The sequence below is a fragment of the Alexandromys fortis genome, unplaced genomic scaffold (assembly GCF_014885135.2).
Source record: "Alexandromys fortis isolate MF-2015 unplaced genomic scaffold, M_Fortis_MF-2015_v1.1 scaffold_26, whole genome shotgun sequence".
NCBI lineage: Eukaryota > Metazoa > Chordata > Mammalia > Rodentia > Cricetidae > Alexandromys > Alexandromys fortis.
In genome coordinates this window covers 6,661,309-6,681,839 of record NW_026067894.1, presented here as the reverse complement: position 1 = coordinate 6,681,839, position 20,531 = coordinate 6,661,309, and the positions used below count along the sequence as shown (strand labels likewise).

Genomic DNA, 20,531 nt, shown 5'->3' with positions numbered 1-20,531 from the left:
ATTTATATTAATCTATGTATTGACGTGTGACCTGTGGCTTACTGGTGGTGCTCTGGCACCTTGCTCCTTGGGTGGCTGCTGGTGTCTCTCAAACTCCGCCCTTCTCCTGTATCTCTGCTTGGATTTCCCTCTTGGCTCTATCCTGCCTTGCCATAGGCCAAAACAGCTTTATTTATCAACCAATGAGAGCAACACATATTCACGGCATACAGAGAGACATCCCACAACAGGCTATGGCGGCGCTCTCGGAGGGTGGCAGAGGCTGGCCTGCAGCTGTGGAGTGTCCATCACCAGAGAAGCATCCGGTTCACAGTGTGGTAGATAGGACTGGGTAAGATGTACCAGAGTGCTGACCTTGGTCTCGTTCAATCAACAAACATGCCTCAACTAACCTGTACTAGACACTTTTTGAGGTGCTAGGGATCAAAAATAGGCAATGCCCATCTTTGTGGAACTTAGCCTGGCTGTAACAAGTGCCTGGAACACACACACACACACGCGCACACACACACACACACACACGCGCACACACACACTGGACTGAGATACAAGATGCCATGGGAGATGGCTGGGCTGAGCTGTAGTGGATGGAGAGCATCAGGCAGATAGCACCAGGAGATCCAGGGATTCTTGATTGCCTTAACGAAGGTAGGTTTTCCTAGAAGAGGGGAAAGGAATTTTCAGCTGGGGAGTGCAGCACGTGCCAGCCTTCTGCAACAAGCAGATGGGCCCGGGACAGACCACTGCTCCTGTTGCGGAGGCAGCGTCCTGATGCCGCCTGCTCGCCCTCCACTCCCCCACTTCTAGTCCTTGCACTTCCGGTGGTAATGACAAGCTTCCCTGTTACAAGCCCACGAACCAGCCCTGGCCAACCCGAGAGCCAGATCTTGAATACAGTTGGTGCTTTAAGAGGAGCCCAGACCCCAAGTTAAGACAAAACAAAGTCAGCCCTGGGTGTGTGGGAATGGGATAAACACCCTTCCTCTGGTGTCGGTGAACTTCTGATAAGTCAAACTTCAGATGCGGAAGGTGATGCAGGTGAGGCCTGGTCAGGGGCATTGTGGAGACTTGGAGAGGGGAGGACTAGTCAGGAATCTGCTTCTGCCTCCGTTTCTAGCCATGAAACGTCTGGATGTTCCGGATGGTCTCTTCTACGAGCCAGGGTGAGGGGCTTTGGGTGACACGGAGCAGAGGAGCCCCGGCTGTTGCTGTCTGTCCTTCACTCCACTCGACAAGGCTGTCACCTACTGGGTCATGAACAGAGGCTTCCGGGAGAGCAAGGGGCCAGTGGTAACAGAGCCACATCTAGGACACAGCTAAAAACAGCACAGCCTGAAGCCAGGGGCGCCAGCCTTGAAATCAAGGAGGCCTCCTGTGCTGCCCTGGGTCTGACTGACTTCCAGGTCCAAGGCCTCATCCCCTCCCTTGTGAAGTGGATGCCATGATATCACCACCTCAGAGAGGAAGCTGTGGGGTCCCCATGAGTCATGTGCCACCCCAGCACTAACCCAGAAGCCTGAGGACCACAGCATGGCCAGAGAGGAGAGGAAAGAGGGTGGGGAGAGGGGGCAGGCTCAGGATTGGGGGTTGGGGTTTGCTGAAGCAGGCCACAGCTCCCTGGGAGGAGACTTTCTACCAATGAGCAAGCTGATCGCTGCACAGGCTGCCTGAACTGGCTTGAGCTCTCAGTGCAGGAGGTGCTTGCCTTTCAGGGGGAGTTCGATGGAGAGCTACAGACACCACTCAGAGGCGGGAACCGATAGACCTCCGCAGGGTGGGGTTGATAGGCAGCTAGTTCCTTGGAGACTTTGGGTTCTGCCACCTGCTCCCTTCCCCCACTTCCATGAGTCCCCAGGTTCCACCCCCACTGAAATGCTCTCTCTCTTGAGACCCACCCTTCTCCTTTTTAGCTGATTCAGGACTCGAACCCTGGGAGCCACAGTGACCTAAATACCCGAGTTGCATGGAGGGCACTTGCCCTTGGCTGGTCACAGAACAGCAGGTTTCCAGTCACCCCACACACTAGCCGAGGTCAGTGAGGGCCGCCCCCCAAGCTTTCAAAGGAACTGTTTGAGCCCCGTCCGTCCCAAGGCACACTCAGCCAAAGCCATGAGTCAGACTCCTGATGGTCTAATCCCCACACCATGAAGACCCCGCTCAGGAAGTGGAGACACAGCTCAGCAGACCCACAGAGGCGCCTCTGCAGAACTGGCCACCTCTCTTGTGGAGGCTGAACCCATATCTGCAACAGGCTTCAGGATGGAGAGCCTGGGGGAGCTGTCATTACTGGGCATGTACGGGGGCTGTCAGCAAGCAGAAGTCACAACCCTCCTCCCACCACACACTTCTTTGGCCTTAAACTAATTTTTCGAGCACCATCCACACAATGAGGGCTAGCCTATCTACTCAGCCTGTGTTGGTTTGGTGTTCCTCTCATCTGAGAATGCCTTCCCAGCAGCCTCCAGTCATGCATCCGACTGATGGACCCGGCGCTTGGGCACCCAGGCTTAGCTCGATTGACACTTCAAGTCACCCACCAGAGCTGGGTGTTGTTACTTAGCATAGTCAGTTGGGTTCTAACTAATTAGGTCAGCTGCTTGGAGGCAGTGATAGGCAGGCCACCTTCCTGCCTTCCCTGGCTTGGGGATTCTTATTATATATATATATATATATATATATATATATATATATATATTTAAGTAAGTAAAGAGAAGAAAGTTAACAGAAATCAAAACCAGCGTGAACCCGTTTGAAAGAAGAGTCCCAGAGCATCCATTGGGGAAAGACAACAGGGGTCGAGAAGACCCAAGTCTCAGCTCTGGAGTGGTCCAATTGATCCTGACACTTCCTGGCTGTGTGGCTAAGGGAAGTGAAGTCCCTTGACCTCTCTGTGCTTGAGACACTAAATGTGGAGAATGGAAATGGAGCACTGACATTAGCATATCCTTATGGAGTCTTAACAAGTTGGGTTTACCCAAGTTAAACACAAAGAGGGAAGAGCCTTAAAAAAACAGAAAGGCCTTGAACGCAAGGTTGAGGGCTGTGGAGGTGATGCTCTGGGTCCCGGGGAGCCATTTGAGACTTAGACGGGGGGGGGAAGACCCGGCATTTTGCAAACTCCCGGGGCTTCTGATTCCAGGACCAGCATTGCTGGGACTTGTGATTCCATCTAGTTCAGGCTCCATGAATGAGCAGGCTCTGCCCATGCCTTCCCTGGCCTTCCCAGAGGAGGCCAGGCTGAGCAGTGAGAACTCTTGAGAGAGGCAGCCAGCAACCAGCCTGTCTGACACCTTAACCACATACGAGAGAGGAAGCTTATCTAGTTACCTTTGGGTGCAGGCTGCAGAGCAGGCGAGGAAGGTGTCTTGATTTCTTTCTTGCTTCTGGCTGCTCTGCCTAGGAATGGCCTCTGTAGCCTTGGTGGGGCTAGGGGAGATGTCACCCAATTATATTTCCAGGCCACCAAGGTCTCAGAGTCATATGGGGGAGGCTTTTAGCACCATTGCAGCCGCTGAAGGAACGAGCAATGCTGGATGGATCTGTCTACCCCCTCTGCTCCCACACTTGACACCCCCCAGCACAGCTGCCTCCCTGGCCTTAGGCCTGCTGGGTCCACGTTCCCGCTATGGGTGGGGCTGGTAGCTCTGCGGTCTATCCGCTTGATAAGAAAGCCACTGTTGTTGATCTGCAAACAAACTTGGGGGTATGGGGGCAGACAGGTGGGGCCCTGGGACAGCTGAAGCTTACAGATTCTAGGGTACTGGGGTTGGATGTTTGTGTTGTATGCACAAAGCCCTGAATCAATACCTAGCATCTTGTAAACTGTGTGTGGTGGGGCACACCTATAATCCTAACACTGGGGAGGTAGAGGCTTTAAGATCAGGAGTTCAAGGTCATCCTTGGCTATATAGCAAGTTTGAGGCCAGCCTATGCTATATGAATCCCAATTAAAGTAAATGAAAAGTTCCCTGCTGGTTGTTAGTGCCGGGTAGTTCAAGCCCTCTCTGTCCCTCATATCAGCCTTGCCATAGAGCCACAGTTGACCTGCCGGCTGATGGCATTGCGGTGCCGCTCCGGAAGCGTTCCTATAATCATCTGCAGAATCAGGATGCCCCTGGGCTCAGAGTGACTGTGAGCAGTGGCCCTCCCTCACAGCCACCTAGAGATGACCTGCTGCGGGGGGCGGGGGGGGGGATGATGGGAAGACCTTCTGACAGCCCTCTATTCTTGTGCCTGCCCCGGGACCACTCCCCACAAATGTAGGCATGTTTCCCACTTCTTCAGCCCCAAGATGGACCTCTTCGTGGCCCGTGCTGGCACGTGTCTTTTTTTTCCAGACCTTTGCCCATGCCCTCTGTCCCTCATCCACCTTTTACAAGGCTGCCCCACTCCGCAATTGGATTCCTATCACTCCTGAATCTATAGCTATCACGTCAGTCACTTCTGGACTCCAGCTGAGTCCTATCTGTGCAGTCACTTGCTGGGCTCTGGTTCCCGCCCCCCCCCCCGTTATATTGTCAGTCCTGTTTGGGGGACGCTGTGCTGTATGTTATTTCTGCAGCCCACCAGAGAGCCCGAGCCCTCACACTGCCCTGCAGCAGCAAAGAAATGAACAGTGAGCCTCTTTGTTGGGCTTGCAGTAAAGCAAGATGCTCATTAGATCCCCTTCTTTGGTCATTCAATTGTGTATTTATTCAACAAACCCCCACACATGCCTACTTTGTACCAACCCTGTGCAGGGAGTTAGGGACACACTTTTGGTTCTCAGAAAACCCACAGATTGGTGAAGAAGGCAAGATATAGGAATTAGAGAAACTAGAAAATATGGAAGTGTTGAAGAACCCAGATTAAAAAAAATGTTTCTGAAGCCGGCATGCCTTTAATCTCAGCACTCGGGAGGCAGAGGCAGGTGGATCTCTGTGAGTTCGAGGCCAGCCTGGTCTATAGACAGAGTTCCAGGACAAGTTCCAAAGCTTCACAGAAAAACCCTTTCTCAAAAAAACAAAAAAGTCCCAGAGAATCTAGACAACAATGAGGACCCTAAGAGAGACATACATTGATCTAATCCACATGGGAAGTAGAAAAAGACAAGATCTCCTGAGTAAATTGGGAGCATGGGGATCTTGGGAGAGGAGAGGGTTGATGGGGAGGGGAGAGGCAGAGAGGGGAGCAGAGAAAAATGTAGAGCTCAATAAAAATCAATTTAAAAAAAAAAGGAAAAACAAAGGTTTCTGAGGGCCACTGACCTCTCCATAGATAGGGAGTGGGTGGCAGGTGGTGGCAGGTCACCCATAGAGATGACCACAGGGGCAAGGTCATACTGTTGAGCCAGTCTAGAACACTGTATGCCTCATACTGCCTGGGCCTGGAGCCAGTTGTGCCGGTAAGGGAAGTCTAGGCTTTTTCACAGAAACCAGGATTTTGTAGAAACTGAGGCAGGTTCTGAGTGACTCTGCCTACCTGACTGAGAGGCAAAGAACAAATTGCTCACATTGGGGGTAAAAGGCAGTGTGAGAATGGGGTATGGCCCCATAATAGAGTGCATGCTTAGTGTGCTCCAGGCCCTGGGTGCCTGCCCCAGCACCGAAAAACAAGAAAGAGGCCACCAGCAAGTGATTTGGAAGGTGTCACCAGCAGACAACAGGGAGTGGCAGGAGAGCTAGGACCTGACTTGGGGGCAGGCGGAGCCATTCACAAGAGACAGTGAGGGGAGCTGAGGCTTCCTCTTTCCTAAGAGACCGCTGAAGGATCTGGCATTTCCACAAATCCTGGTTATTCCTCATCCAGCTTCTCAAGACAGAAGAATCAGGGCTAGAGAGATGGCTCAGTGGTTAAGAGCAATGGCTGCTCTTCCAGAGGTCGTGAGTTCAATTCCCAGCAACCACATGGTGGCTCACAACCATCTGTAATGAGATCTGGTGCCCTCTTCTGGCATGTGGGCATACATGGAGGCAGAATGTTGTATCCATAATAAATAAATAAATCTTAAAAAAAAAAAAGCCGGGCGGTGGTGGCGTACACTTTTAGCCTTTAATCCTAGCACTCGGGAGGCAGAGGCAGGCAGATCTCTGTGAGTTCGAGGCCAGCCTGNAAACCCTGTCTCAAAAAAAAAAAAAAAAAAAAAAAAAAAAGACAGAAGAATCAGAACGTCTCCAGACTCACCACCACAGAGTGGTGAAGAAGACAGAGAAGGCAGTGGAGAAATGTCTCAAAGCACAAAGAAAGGAAAACCAACTTCAATCGTTATTTCTATACCCAGCTAAACTATCCAAGAAGACTATGTAAATCTAGCTCCTTTGTATTGTTTCTAAGTTCTAGAAAACACACACACACACACACACAGTGCCCTAGAGTCCACAAAATCCAGGATCACTATTCGTAAGCCAGGCTGTTTTGCAAATTGAACTGGAGAATCTCAGGCACTGTACCCAGTAGTTTTTGCTTGTCTGTCTGTCTGTTTGTTTGTTTTTAAGGGTCTCATTATATAGCATTATGTAGCCATGGCTGGCCTGGGACTTACTATGTAAACCAGGCTGGCCTTAAACTCAGGGATTTGCTTGCTTTTACCTCCCAGGTGTTGAGATTAAAGGAGTAAGCCACCACACCCAGGACTGGACCCAGTAGTGAGGGCGGCTCTTCTCCCCAAGGTGCACCTTTACATGGCTTCCCTGACAGTGTGGCAGTTGGAAGGGTGACGGAAGGACACCGATGAAGGCATGTGTGATGTGAATTCCTGCTCGCCTACATGGAGGCACCCTGGGTTGTCCTGAGGAGGTTGTCAGACTGTGTGCCTGGTCCCCAGAGAACAGAGCAAGAATGGCCTGAGAGCAAACATTTCCAGAGCCATGCTTACTGATAACACCGGGAAACGGCGGGGACATGCACCACTCCCTTGCCACCAGGGAGTAGCTCTGTGTTGGGCTCCATAAGGTCCCCACCTGGCTGAGTTCCAGGTGGCAGAGTCAGCTGCCTTCCCTGGTCTGTGTCCCCCCCCATTTCCTCACTCCCCACCCCTGCTGCTTCCTGAGATAGCTCCCAGACATATTCCTTCTATCTTACTTCTGAGACTCAAGGTCTGCCTGTATAGGGACCCAAACTAAGGCAACGGCTCTGCTCCTGAGTGAGTGCACGAAGCAAGTCACATGTGGGTCATAGCTTTAGCCATGTGGCCTAGGAAAAATTCTGCTCTGCTCTGCGTTGGGCCCCTCTAAATGTCAGCCATACCTGTAGCCTCACTGGCCAGGCTCTCTGGTCCCACAGAGCTGCCTTTTCCTCACAGAGGCTCCAAGCGTCCCAGTGAATGAGCACACACAAGGATAGGGAAGCCACAGGCCTGGCTGGGAGAGGATCCTCTCATGTAGTGCCGCTGGGATTCCTGGGATGCTAGCTCAGTGGCATGCGCGATGCCCTGCCATTCCCCAACCACATAATGATAGCCCCTCTCCTTTTGCCTGGGTCAGCAAATTTGCTGGCCAGCTCACCCCCTACAAACCAGGCTATTACGACTGAAAGGAAAAGGTGGGGGGAGGGCAGAAGAAAGCTTCTTCTTAGGCCCGAGCCCTCAGATGGAAAGGCAGATGGGGCTGGGAGCTGGGAATGGAGCTTCCGGAAAGTTGGGTGTGTTGGGAGGGGGTGGCCAAGGTTCCAATACTGACATCACCACCTCTTGGCTGTGTGATAGAATCCACCAGTTTCTTTGCATCTCTGAGCTTTGCATCCTTCCTAGTAAAACGGGAGAGAGGGTAGTAACACCCACCACGTGTACATTTGGTAGAATTAGCTGCAGTTCACAGCATCCTGAAGTATTCATAAGTCACAGGGATTCTAGGACATGCCCATGGATCTGAATGCCCACTCCTTATCCAACTATACAGAATTAATTTGCCAACTTCCCCGAGCCTCTTTCCTCCACTGTAAGTCAGATAACAGTCCTGAGGATTCTCTGGACTCAAGTGCCGGACATGTGACTTCATTGCTTGTGTGTGGCAGGAATGCTATGAGATCTAGGGAGCTGATTTCTGTGGGCCCTTAGAAGCCCAGCAGGCTCGTGGAAAATCTGATTCAAGCGCAAGGTCATGATTCATGTTTGTTCTTACTTTAGCTTCATGGTAAGAATATATCCCAGCTCCAAACCCAAGTTCAGGGAGAGGGCCTGGCCAGAAACTCCAGCTGGGAGCCTGTAGGGTAGGCCCCTCATGAAGGCGGGCCCTTCCCTCTTGCCACTCCTGAGGTTAGGGGTACCTTCTTTGCCCCCTTCAAAACAAGTGTGACCTCCTTAAGAACCATCCCTCAGCAGGTGAAGGCCTCCAGCATAGTGCAATGATGCTAAAAAATACATTGTTCTACCCAAACACCCAGAGGAAGGTTATAAGCAAAGAGAACCGATGTTTGAGGTTTGTTCCTTCCTTCTGGAGTGGTTAATGAGAAAGGGGGCTCTGAGCTGGCCTCTCGGGCCTTAGATGAACACAGGAGAAGGTTCTTGCTCACCAGAGTCTCAGGGATGAAAGCCCTGAGCCCGAGCTGGCCCCTCTAGCACCCAGATGTTCCTGGAGCCTAGAGGTGTTTAGGGATTGTGAGCACAGGGATTTAGGGAGCTGTGGGAAGAGAAACCTACCGAGGAGTCTGCCCTCCCACCTTCCCTTCCTTTACATCTGTACACAGATGTACGCGCCCATAGCTCTCTGACCATTCCTGAGCAAGGGCCAACCTGGCCCAGCACCCACGCTGTTCTCTTCTGAGAGTGCCTCACCTCCCCAGCCTTCAAGACCTATAGAGCCCTTTACCCCCCACCCCCCCAGTAAAGACACTGGCCTCACAGCCTTCCCTACAGCTGCTGCACGAGCAGAACGCTCTTCTGACACAGACCAGGGTCTTCTGTCTTTTTGTGGGAACTTCAGGGAGAGAAGACAAACTGAGGAGTCACTTGGGGACGTGGCAGGGGGTGAAGACCGTAGACTGGGGTTGAGCCCCGTTCCTGGGTATTCACAGAGCTCTCACCTCAGCAAGCTTCCGTTTACTCCCTGTTTGCGGGGTGGCAGCCAGGCACAGCCAACCTGCGCTAGATGGAACCGGTGACCGAATGTTCATGCTAGGGACCTGGGTAGGGATGTGGGAGACAGCACCCACAATAGCAAGGGCTTCTGGCTGTTCAGAGAACACTGAGTCTACCCCTGCTGGATCGGGGCTTTTAACTGAGACCTGTGACTGGAAGGCCTTCAGGGTGAGAGAGGCTGTTGGGGTACTTGAGAAATACATCGAAGTTTGTCCTCACTGCATGCTCTGAGCTGTCACAGGCGACAACTGGCTCCCCTGGGAAGCGAGTGAAGGGTCTCTCAAGGCAGGAAGGTGGGGGGAGGGGAGGGTTTGGCTTTGAGGGGGCAGCACAGACAGCTTCTCAGAACAACAGGAAAGAGAGCAAGGGTGGGGAACGAAAACCCAGAACGCGGGTGGTGTTCTCCAGGGTGGGATCCTGCAACCTTTACCTGCAAGATAGATGACCTCTGACATCACCCTTCACCTCTGGCCCTCCCTGGAAAGCAGCAGTAAGGACAAATGACAGTAAAGCCACTGGGTGTGGGAAGCTAAGTCTTCTCAGAGTCCCTTTCAGAGACTCACACTGCATGGGGTCCTCGACTCCCTGTATCTCAGCCAGGCCTGTCTACCCTGGTCCCCAGGAGGGCTACACGCTGCAAGGGACCTCACCAGCCAGATCGGGAGAAGGCACGGCTCTGGCCTGAGCACTAACAGCTTGGTATCTCCCTGCAGGCCTCTTGGAGGAGAGCCCTCTGACCAGCCCAATATCAAACACCACTCAGCCCCTTCCTCCCTGGCACATGGCTTTCTGGTGGCAACAGAATCTGAACTCAGTTCCAGGGCTCAGCTCAGATCTGTGGCTGTCTGGCACTAGCGTCTGTGCAAAGGACAGGAGGCTAAGACATGGTGTTGGTTTCTCTGATTCCTCTTTTTCTGCCTGAAAGCGAGGCCAGATGCAGCTGTGGGGTGGGGGGATGGGGAGGAGCCAAGGGCTCAGGGAAGGGCTGTCTTTGAGAACTACTGTCAAAACTCCCGAGTGACAGGATTCCCTGATGCCAGCAGCCCATGGTCAAGGCTATGGTCCCAGCTCTGCCCGTGGTTAAGGACCAACTTCATTTCCAGCCCCCGGTACCCTCATTCCCACCCAGCACTGCGTGTGAGGCAGGTGTAATCTGACACCATGGAGACAGAGCATCACCAGCTCAGGTGCAGGTCCCACTCCAGCTGGTCCTCTGGCTAAGATTTCTGCCCTGTGCTCTTTGCCCAAGAGATATCTCCAGAGTGGCTGAGTCACGCCGTGGTAGGTGTCGTTGTCCATGTGCCCCTCCCCCTCCTGTCTCTCCCTCCATCGTGCCGTCCTGCCTGGCTCTTCCCTGATGACCAGGTGACAGCCCTCTCCCCGCTCCCCTCCCAGTCTCCTCTTTCCCTCAACTGGACTCTCAGGGGATGCTGTGAACCCCCATGGCTTGGTGTCTAACACTAGACTCTGGTTTTAGGAAAATTAGACGGAATATTTTAGAAGACTAAGTGAAGGCAAACTGCTAAGAAAACCATTGAAGCTGGGCCTGGTGATCCGGGCGTGGACTCCCAGGTACTCAGGAGGACAGTTGAAGCAGGAGAGTTGTAAATTGAAGACCAGCCTGACCCAGCCACTGAAACTTTTGTCTCAAAAACAAATCTAGGGGCTGGCGAGATGGCTCAGAGGTTAAGAGCACTGGCTGCTCTTCCAAAGGTCCTGAGTTCAATTCCCAGCAACCATATGGTGGCTCACAACCATCTGTAATGGGGTCTGGTGCCCTCTTCTGGCCTGCAGGCATACATGGAAGGAATGCTCTATATACATAATAAATAAATAAATAAATAAATATTTTAAAAAAAAAACAAATCTAGACAATACAAAACAGAACAAAAATAAGTGAATAAATCGATGAAGTTAAAGGCTTTAAGATACTATTTTGTAACTGCCTTTTATTTGTAGAAAACGTTTTTATGCTTCTCCTTATTTTTATGACTGAGTTTCTCCAGTCATTTTTAGCACACTGTTAAGAGAAGACCAGGCTGTGCCACGCGTGCCAGGAGAATGACCGTCAGAGATGGCTTGGTAGGCAATGTTTGCCTCGAGAGAACGAGGGCCTGAATTCAATTCCTAGAACCCACGTTAAGAAAATTAAAACCTGGGTGTGGTGGCGCTCATTTGCGATCCTGGGGCCGGGGAGGTGCAGACAGGAGAATCCCTGGGGTCCACTAGCCAGCCAGTCTAGATTACTTGATGAGCTCCAGACCCAGAGAAACCGCTCCTGGGGTAACCTCTGTCCTCTACGTGCATATGGGCACACACACATACATACTTACGGTGAACACAGACATATACATAGACCTACATACATACACATACACACAGTGGAAGAAAGGAAGGAAGGAAGGAAAGGAAAGAAGGAAGGAAGGAAAGAGAAAAGGAGAAAGCTGGGAACTCAGTTCCAACAGTGAGTCAACGCCAGTCCTGGTTATTTTCTCATTGACTCCTCTGTGATCTAGGGTAAGTACAAGTGACCTTGGAGTTCAGTAAAACCAGCTCAGGAAAGCTGGGTGTTGTTGGCACAGGCCTTTAACCCCAGCACCTGGGAGGCAGGGGCAGGCATTTTTCTGAGTTTGAGGCCAACCTGGTCTACAAGAGCTAGTTCCAGACAGACTCAAAGCTACAGAGAAACCCTATCTCAAAACAAAACAAAACAAAACAAAAGACCAACAGTCTCAGGAGAGTGAGGCCTGTACAATCTCAGGGCAATTTAGAACTAAAGTCAGGCTTCAGGCATGGCTGGTTCCAGCCTGTGTATTTCCCCCATGCCTGAGGCAGCCTGCACATGGACATGGTAAATCTCTCAGGGAAAGGAGGGTAAGGACCCTGCCTGGCGTTCCCTGGTGACTGCTGCCTTGCATGAGACAACCAGTTCAGGATCCGGGGTTAGGACATGCCCCTAGGCCCCTCCATAAGCCTCTTGGGCTTCCCTCCAGTTCCTGGGCCTAGACTCAGTTTCTATGAAAGGGAGAGCCCCTCAGGGTGAGCAAGTGACAGGAGCTTAGGGGGGCACTCGTAGGTGTGGAAAAACCCGCGAGGTGCAGTGGGAAGTTAGAAAATGAAGGGGGTGGTGTCGGCCGGGTGGAAACAGCCTCTGCCTGGGAACAGGACAGTGGGTCCCACTGACTCACTCGGGGTACTTGGATGAGTCCGCCCACCTGGGGGTGGGGGTGGGGCTCAGTTTCCATTTCTAGAAAAAGAGGTCTTCCCGCGGCATCGTTTTCTGCTCTATTTCACAATGCAGCTCCAAAGGCTCCCAAGGCCCCCCCCAGGTGGTCGCCAGCTCCACTGCTGGCCCCCCACAGCCCAGGTCAGGCCAGCTGATAAATTCACCGAGCTGGGAGGGGCATGTTCTCCCTACACAGTTGTGCGGCTTCCCTGCCCAGCTTACTCATAATGGAGCCCTGTTACGTCATGGAGACTGCCAAGGAAACCAGTGTGTGCCAGGCCCTCACCCAGCAAGGTTCCTCTGACCAAGGTGTCATCCCCGTTTTACAGGAATACAAACTGAGGCCCAGGGAAGGGAAACAGAAGGCCCCTGTGTCTCGCAGTTTCAGGACCCAAAAGTGTCTCCAGAGCCCTCCAGCCAGCCCTTCATCACCACCCGCTGGTCCCCTCTAACCTCGGCAGTTCTCAGCTTGCCCGTGGGGCAGAGCACTGTACCTGAGGTTCAGATGGGACACGTTTAGGGGGTGTCACCCTGACCGAAGGTACAGTCTAGCCAGGAGACAGGAAGGTCCAGCCTTCGATAATCGCCTCCTCCCTAATGTAAGAGTTTAGTCAAGGCTGGTATGGGGGCTTAGCCCCTGGCCTGGACTCTGGTGTGAGCTGGCATGGTGCCGTGTCTGAAGACAGCTCAAAGGACAGCTGACGCTCCTGTGTTGTCAACCAGGGCCTGGGTAGGAGAGCTGAAGGTGGAGGTTCTAATCCCGTTCTGAAAGGCAGTGAGGTCTTTGGCATGATGCTATCGTGGTCCTGGGCCTCCGTGATGGGGCCGTGAGCTGCAAGGGAAGAGCTCTTAAGATAAATAGAAAAAGCCACACTCCCTATGTCCCATACCTGACAGACTCCTTAGTAAAAGATAGAGAGTCCCTGTCTTTCGAGCTTTTCCAGGTCTTGGCTTAGGAAAGGTTAAAAGGGGGTCGCTGGAGAGCCTGTCCGTGCTAAGGCCCTGCGGCTGGAAGCTCCGAATCTCTCTGGCTGCAACACCCTAAGGGTATGGCAAAGGCCCCAGACCAGTGAGCTCAGGCTGCGGGCTCCAGCAGAGAGCAGGGGCGGTCCCGGCACAGCCATGCCACAGCTTTCCCAAGCAAGGCCTTTCTTGGTGGGCAGGCCGCAGCAGCCGGCTCATGTGTTTCCCATTTGTACATAAATCCCAGCTCCCATAAAATCCCCTGAAGTGCCACCAGCCACATATGTGGACGCCTCTGCCTGGCAGTGTGGTGACGGACATGGCAGGGTGTCAGCCGCAGCCCAGGGCAGTGACAGCCATGGTGAGGGGTCCTTCGCCCTCTCCTGGGGAGGAGCAGCCAGGCCTCCTGTTATGAAAGGGTCTCTCTCCTGGGCCACTGTGAACCACAGCCTGCTGCCACTCTGTGGCTCCCAGCTCTGTTTCCTGGGTTGTATGATGAGGCCAGACCCACAAACAGGAACCCTACCTTTTTTCTCTTTTTTTTATTCTTTTCTTTCAGCCTCCAAAGAAGTGCTGGGGGTGGGTGGGGGGGAGACGGGGACGGTAGCCACAAGATCTTCTAAGGGGCTGTGACATCACGGCCCAGGTGACAGTGCCCTAGCCAATGGGCCTAGGCCGCGAGCTGGCTTCTAGCATCCTGTGATGTGAGGCTGGGTTGACACTGGGAAGGCCTGGTCCCTCAACCACAGAACCACAAGGCCAGGCCCTCGCCGCCTCCAGGGCCCTGCGAGGAGCTGGTTGGCTCCTGGCGTCCCCACCCCCCAGCCATCCTGGCCCCCACCACAGCCTGGGCTCCGTGGAGGGTGAGCCTCGTTCATTCATTCATTCATTTGGGCTGCTGAGTCTTGCCTCACTGCTGCAGCCCCGGGCTCCTCCGCCCTGGCTGCCCAGAGCCCCTTCCCACTCTTTAAGGATACTCTCTGCACATAGTGCTGTTGAAAATTTGTGGCTAGACATTCCTGTGGGACCGGGAAGCCAAATTCTTGGGTACAAACCGAAACTTTCTTTCCTTGGAGATTTTCTTCTCTCTCGCCCACAGATACTCTCGCGTTCTTTCCTTTTTCTTTTTTTTTTTCTTTTTTCTTTTTCGTAGCAGCAGGGGGAGAAAAAAGAAACCAAACCAAAAAAACCAACGAAAAGGCAACACCTCCCCCCTTTTATTTTCAAAAGCAACTTGAAAAAAAAATATAACAAAACAGCAGCCAACCAAGTGGGTCCGAACCCAACCCCCTGAGGCCGAGTCCTTGCCTCTGTCAGCGTGGGGTATGGCCTCCAACAGCATCTTCGACTCCTTCCCCAACTACACACCGACCTTCATACGAGGTGAGTACCAGTGATGGGGCTCTGCTTGGCTCTCCTGGTGGGGTGTTGTAACGGCCTCAGACGGTGAGCCCCCCCCAGTCCATCACTCTAGCCACCTCAATGGCTCGCCTCTGAGACGCTAAGTAGAGAGAGGGATTGGTGGCCTCTGTGGTCTCCTGGCATGATCATCGCTGTGTGACTTTGATTCTCTGCTGGTGGAGTGTGTAACGGGGGCAATGGCTCACTATAGACTTCAGAGACTAAACCTCAGAGGGGCCTGGGATGGAGAGAACAAGGTAAGACCATGGTCCTCTGCTTACTGCCACCCCCACAGAGCACTGGGGCCTGTCTGCCCAGACCAGGGCTCGGATGGACTGAGGTCAGGTGTGTCCAGGAGGGCCATGGGAGGCAAGCAGGGCCAGGGCTGTGCCTGGACCCAAAGATCTTGAGGACCATCTTGACATTCTCTGGCACTCTGAACAGTGGGGTCAAAGGGAGGATAAAGGACCCGGAGGCCTCTATGAGAATCTGTTCAACACTGGTGGAGACTATAGGAGACCCTGTCCCCGGAAGGCTTAAAGGCTTGCTCATATAAAAAGGCGTTTCAGGGGTGGCTTCTGTCTCTATTCATGGTCCAGAAGGACACAGAGTTCTGGGGTGTGTCACTCAGCAAGGATAGGGGCCAGGATAGCTGATGGGGAGCCTCTGACTTAGGCTGAACCCCAGGAAGACATGCCCTGCTTCTGGCCTTTGAGGTACCCCGACTTTACATACTTGGGCCACTTTCCTGCTCCTTTGCGGGAGCCCAGGGGGCTATAGCACCTGAGATCAGGAGACTGCAGTCCCCAGACTTCAGCCCCAGGCTGTGCTAACCTCGATGAGTGACCTGATATGGGTCACTTAACCTCTCCGCTCCCGATGGTGCTCCCTCTCTCTAACTGTGGCGTTCTGTCATCTGAGCTGTGCGTGAGGCAATACTTCTGGGCTGCTTCGAGAACTAGCTTCTCTTCAGAAAAGGGGGCAGAATGTTCTAGAATTCTAGGGTGGAGGGACATTGCCTTTTTTGAGTCAAGGTGACCAAATGATACACAGAGGTCTGCCTGCCTGGCTCCGGCTATGTGTGACCACAGCCAGTGCCCAGCATTCAGCTCTAGAGGGCCTGGACACCTGTGGGTCTGTGTGATAAGACTTTGCCTTTCCTGGTGACCTGGGGAGGCCAAGGAAGGTTGTGTGCTCGGATGGTGATTGAGTCACTGGAGAAGGGACATTCCCTCAAACCTGGCCATGACTGGTAAAATGGTGGCCCCAGGTCCTGTTCCTTGCGGCCACCGCTGTTGTACTGTGCACCCGTTGTAACCTCCAGTGTTAATTAAAGGCAGAAAATACGAATTTATACAAACAAGTTGCTGGGTCTTTGTAGTCTGTATTTGTCCCTCCCTGAGCAAGATGGAGAAGTTGAGCTTAAAACAAAGAAGACAGGGCTAGCGCCGGCTGCCCTGACACAAAAGCCCTGGATGTGGCAGTTGGAGGCAAGGGGACAGAGAGGGGATTGCAGCAGCTCTGGCCTAACACACGGGGAGAAAGGAAAGAGCTGAGTGACTGGTCCCTGGCCAGCAGGGTGGAAGGTGTCAGAGTCACCGGGCAGCCTGGAGACCCCAAGAAGGTGTCCTGCCCTTGTCTCATCTCCTTTAAACCTGCCCATTGGGCTCAGCTCCCTAATTCAGAGCCCCCACAGCTCCAGTCTCAGGGTCCCCTCGCATCCACACACCATCCTAGACCCTCAGAAAGCCCGTGACTTCTCAAGTCCCACTATTAAAGACATAAAACAAAATCAAAAGGATTTTTGGAGCGCTCTGGAGTGAGGGAAACAGTTTCCAATATATAAAGGCCCGTTTGTAGGCTGTGACCTCGGGCCTCTGGAGACACTTGAATGACAGTGGTCCTCCCCGTGGATCCAGAACCCAGTGTCACCCTGGGGTGACGGGGGCTGATGGCAGATAGGAAAGGGTCATCTGCTATAACCTTCCTGAAATCGAAAACAATCTGTGGTTTCCGTTGGTGACACCATCATGGTGGAAAAAGATGCTAAATTTTGCCTCATGGTTGCTAATGGAGGGAAAACTCACTATTTCCAACGTGGTTCATGGAGCCCCTGGATTTCTGCTGAGGTCAAGAACCCTAGCACCATTGTGTTCTCACACTCTGACCCTCAGGATCCACCTGTGGGGGTTTCACAGAAGGGAGCCCCTGTCTTTGTTCTCCGACAGCATCCATCTGCTTCCCCTGTCTTCCCCAAACGCTAACCCTCCTCACTGCCTCAAGCAAGACCCTCCGTCACTCTCCTAGAGAACTTGAAAATGCCATGTTCCAGATTCCTGACTTAGACTGTGGAATCAGTGTGTGTCGAGTCTGGGTTTGGAAATCCATGCAAGCCGACTTGGGCAGTGCTGGCAGAAGGCCCAGTCCTTCACCGGCCTCTGATGTCCATGTGCTGTGTGACTGCATGCAAGCTGCTTGACATCTCTGAGTGCCATTGGTAAAAGGGGATGTGTGAATTAGACTCGATGCTCCTCAGGCTGTCTCCAACCCTTGCCTGTCCCTGCCCCAGCCCAGGGTGGGTCCTCTGTATTGTTGTGAAGCTCTGCCGACTCGGAGTCCCCATAGACCAGAAGAGAATAGCTTCGTCTATGTTTTCACTGGCCTGTTTCCGTGCCTTGCCTCTGGGCATGAGTCCTCAACACACATCTGGGGCCTCTGGAAGCAACAGGGGACAGACGATTGGGCCTCTTTAGTCAGGGCTTGAGTAGAACTTTCTAGAAGCTGCCCAACCTGCCCTTCATGCTTTCTCAGTCCTGCCCTTGAACCTGGTCCTTCACTGGACCTGGGATATCCCTAGCTTTTCCCGGAAGGAAATGGGGCAGAGAAAGACCCTGCCCAGCAGCAAAGGCCAAGGAGAGGATGGAGGAACCAGAGAGGCATCTTAGGTCTGTTGGGGGCTGGACAACATCACCCCAAGTCTGCCTGAGGCCCTTGTTGGCACCGAGGCACCTCCCACCAGCAGGTCCCTCACTCCCTGAAGCACCCAAATTGTTCCTTCACTGGCAGAATATCACTCCCAAAGACACAGAGCGGGAGAGGTATTTTGGGAGGGGGCACCTGAGGAAGTGGGTTGTACTACCTGCATGCAGATTTAGGGGTACCCTGTACAGAGATAGCTTTTACCTGTTACTTCAGCCATTCCACAAAAGCTCACCAGGCTCAGACTCTGGAGGTGGACGCTAATTCGTGCCTGAGTGCTGTCTGCTGTCTGCTCCTAGCTAACGCAGGCTCTTCACCCCTGTGTGCTCAGCTTCCACGTCTGCAGGAGATGGTAGCAGCTCCAGCCTTCTGGGGCTGGAGACAAACTCAGATGAACAGAGGGCCCAGCTCAGAGCAACAAGGCTGGCCTCCTGCCAGGAGCTGGATCAAGAGAGTGGGGTGAGGGTCTTTATCCTGGGGACATATGCTGGCAGAGTAAGATAGGCAGGGGTTTGGTGTGTGGTTAAGTTGGGGACTGTGGGAGTTGATAGTACCCCAAGTCTTACAGGGTAAGGAGGTGGCAAAGGGAAAGATAACAGAGTAAGATCCGGATACCTTAAGATTCCCAAGGGCAAGGATGGCAGGAAGATGCCCTGTGTGGTCCTGTGATGGCCATACACGCAGGACCCTCTACATGGGTTTGACTTCTGTTCTCTTAGCAGAGGCTGGGGGCAGCAAGCAATACAGACTCTACCCTCCAGACTTCTGGGAGAAAAGGGAACTGGGCTCTCAGGCATGGGCGTACCTGTTGATAGCTAGGGACTGACAACATGGCTCTGGGTATGTCTAGCCTAAATCACCTGACTCAAATGTCACTGGATAGGGAGGAGGCAGGAGAGACGTCTGTGTCCTTTCCTAAGCTTCAGGATGTGGCTAGCAGCAGGGAGCCCTCCCCACCCCAGTCACAGGCCGCCCTGGCGGTTGATCACCCTTAGTATATGACCCATGGCCTCCTCCTCCACTGACCCTGGCGGGAGATGAGTGACCGTCTGTCTTTCCCCACCCATTATGGCGCCTCGTCTACCAGGCTTCTTTGATGGTGGCTGCTGAGGCCACCCTGCAAACACCATCTCTCCTGTCTCACCCCCCAAGGCTGGAAAGGAGTTCCTAGGAGCCCCCCACTGCCCACAGGGTCTGGGTGGGTGTGAGCCAGCCCCACACAGTGGTAATGTGTGTCCGGGCCTCATCCGCACCCACTACAGCCAACCGGCGTCCCCTGGTGGCCCTGCAGGTCAGATAGTGGGCCCATTGATGGCGGCGCCTTAAGGTGGCCACATCAAAGCTGAGGCTTGCTTGGTTACCTGAAGGGGAGGGGCCTGAAAACATGACCTTCCAGAAGACTCTGTGAGAGAAGAAGAAAGCCATGACGGAAAAGAAAGTCCAGTGTCTGGCAGACCTGGGCTGGTGAGAGGTGGGGAGACAGCCCTGAACTTGGGGCTCAGTACAGCATCCAAAGCACTGTCTTAATCCCATCTCCCAGGGACCCGCCATGTGCCGGCTCTCTCTTTGAACTTTTAAAAAAATTTAGAAGTTTCTTAAATTAATTAAGTTGATGAAGGAACATATTATATGGGGAGTGTTCTCCTCTCATCCCCCTACCCTCCCTTTGCTAGTCCCTCCCCCTCCCTTTAGTCCTCTCTATCCCCTTGGCAGTTTCATCTCTACTGTCTTGTTGCGTATGCATACATGATTTTAGGTACCTATAGAAAATCTAGGGCCCGCAAACGAGGAGAAATGCGCCGTTTGAAGCTGGCTTAATGTGTGCAATGTGATTGCTTGTGGCTGCTCTGTTTTCCTGCATGTGACTTGGCTCCGTTATTTATGAATGAAAAATGTTCCACCATAGATAGATAGATAGATAGATAGATAGATAGATAGATAGATAGATGATAGATGATAGATAGATAGATAGATAGATAGATAGATAGATAGGCAGAAAAATAGACAGACAGATAAGTAGTAGATCCACCACACACACACACACACACACACACCTTCCTTACAAAGTCCAGTATTGTTGAGCTCGGAGACTTTGAGTGACTGCCCAGGAGTAATATAACTGGATCATGTGGAAATTCTACTTTTAGGATTGTTTGTTTGTTTGTTGTTTGAGACAAGGGCCTATTTGTGCAGCTATGGCTGACCTGGAATTCGTTATGTAGACAGGGCTGGCCTTGAATTGAAGATATCTGCTGGCCTCTGCCTCCCAAGTCCTCGGAGTGAAGGTGCGAGCCACCACGCCCAGCCATTTCTAGTTTCTTGAGAAAGCTCTAGCTGACTTGTACTGCGGCAGGATCAGCTCCCACCCCCACAGCAGCGCATCAGGGCTGCTTCTGCCTCGCCAGCTCTGCTCTTGTTTTCCTGATGACTGCCAGTCTGACTGGGATGAGAGGGACCCCCAGTGTGGGTTTTGATTCTCTTGTGCTGGGAAAGCTGGTTTTTCAACGGTCCATTTTCCATTTGTATTTCATTTTTGGAGAACTGTCTACTCATCCCTAGTCTGTTTATTGATTGGGTCGTTTGAGTTCTCGCTGTTGGGTTTTTTTTTTCCCCAAGTTCTTTGTGTATTCCAGACACTAGTCTGTCAGGTACATAGCAAGCAAGGGATTTCTATCACTCTGTAAACTGTTGCTCTTACTGATCTAATTCCATGAGGTCCTGTTTGTCAATTGTAGGCCTAAACTGCCTGAATGAGAATCCTGCTTGGGAAGGCTTCCATGTATCTGTTTATGGAAGGGTTTTTTCTTTTTCTTTTTTTTCCAATAGTGTCAGAGCCTCAGGCCTGACATTAAGGTCTTTGACCCAAGGCTGGAGATGGCTCAGAGGTTAACAGCACTGGGTGTTCTTCCC

The 20,531-nt window shown here is 52.6% G+C and overlaps 1 protein-coding gene across 1 annotated transcript in view; it reads left to right on the top strand.

Annotated features, from left to right (window-relative positions):
* Positions 1 to 14,166: 14,166 nt before the first annotated feature.
* The window catches only part of Runx3 (RUNX family transcription factor 3), a 57,451-nt gene continuing 51,086 nt past the window's right edge, over positions 14,167 to 20,531 (top strand). The window contains exon 1 of the mRNA XM_050153908.1: positions 14,167 to 14,624. Within this exon, the coding sequence (XP_050009865.1) occupies positions 14,567 to 14,624 (58 nt within the window). The 5' untranslated portion in view covers positions 14,167 to 14,566. The remainder of the gene's footprint in view (positions 14,625 to 20,531) is intronic.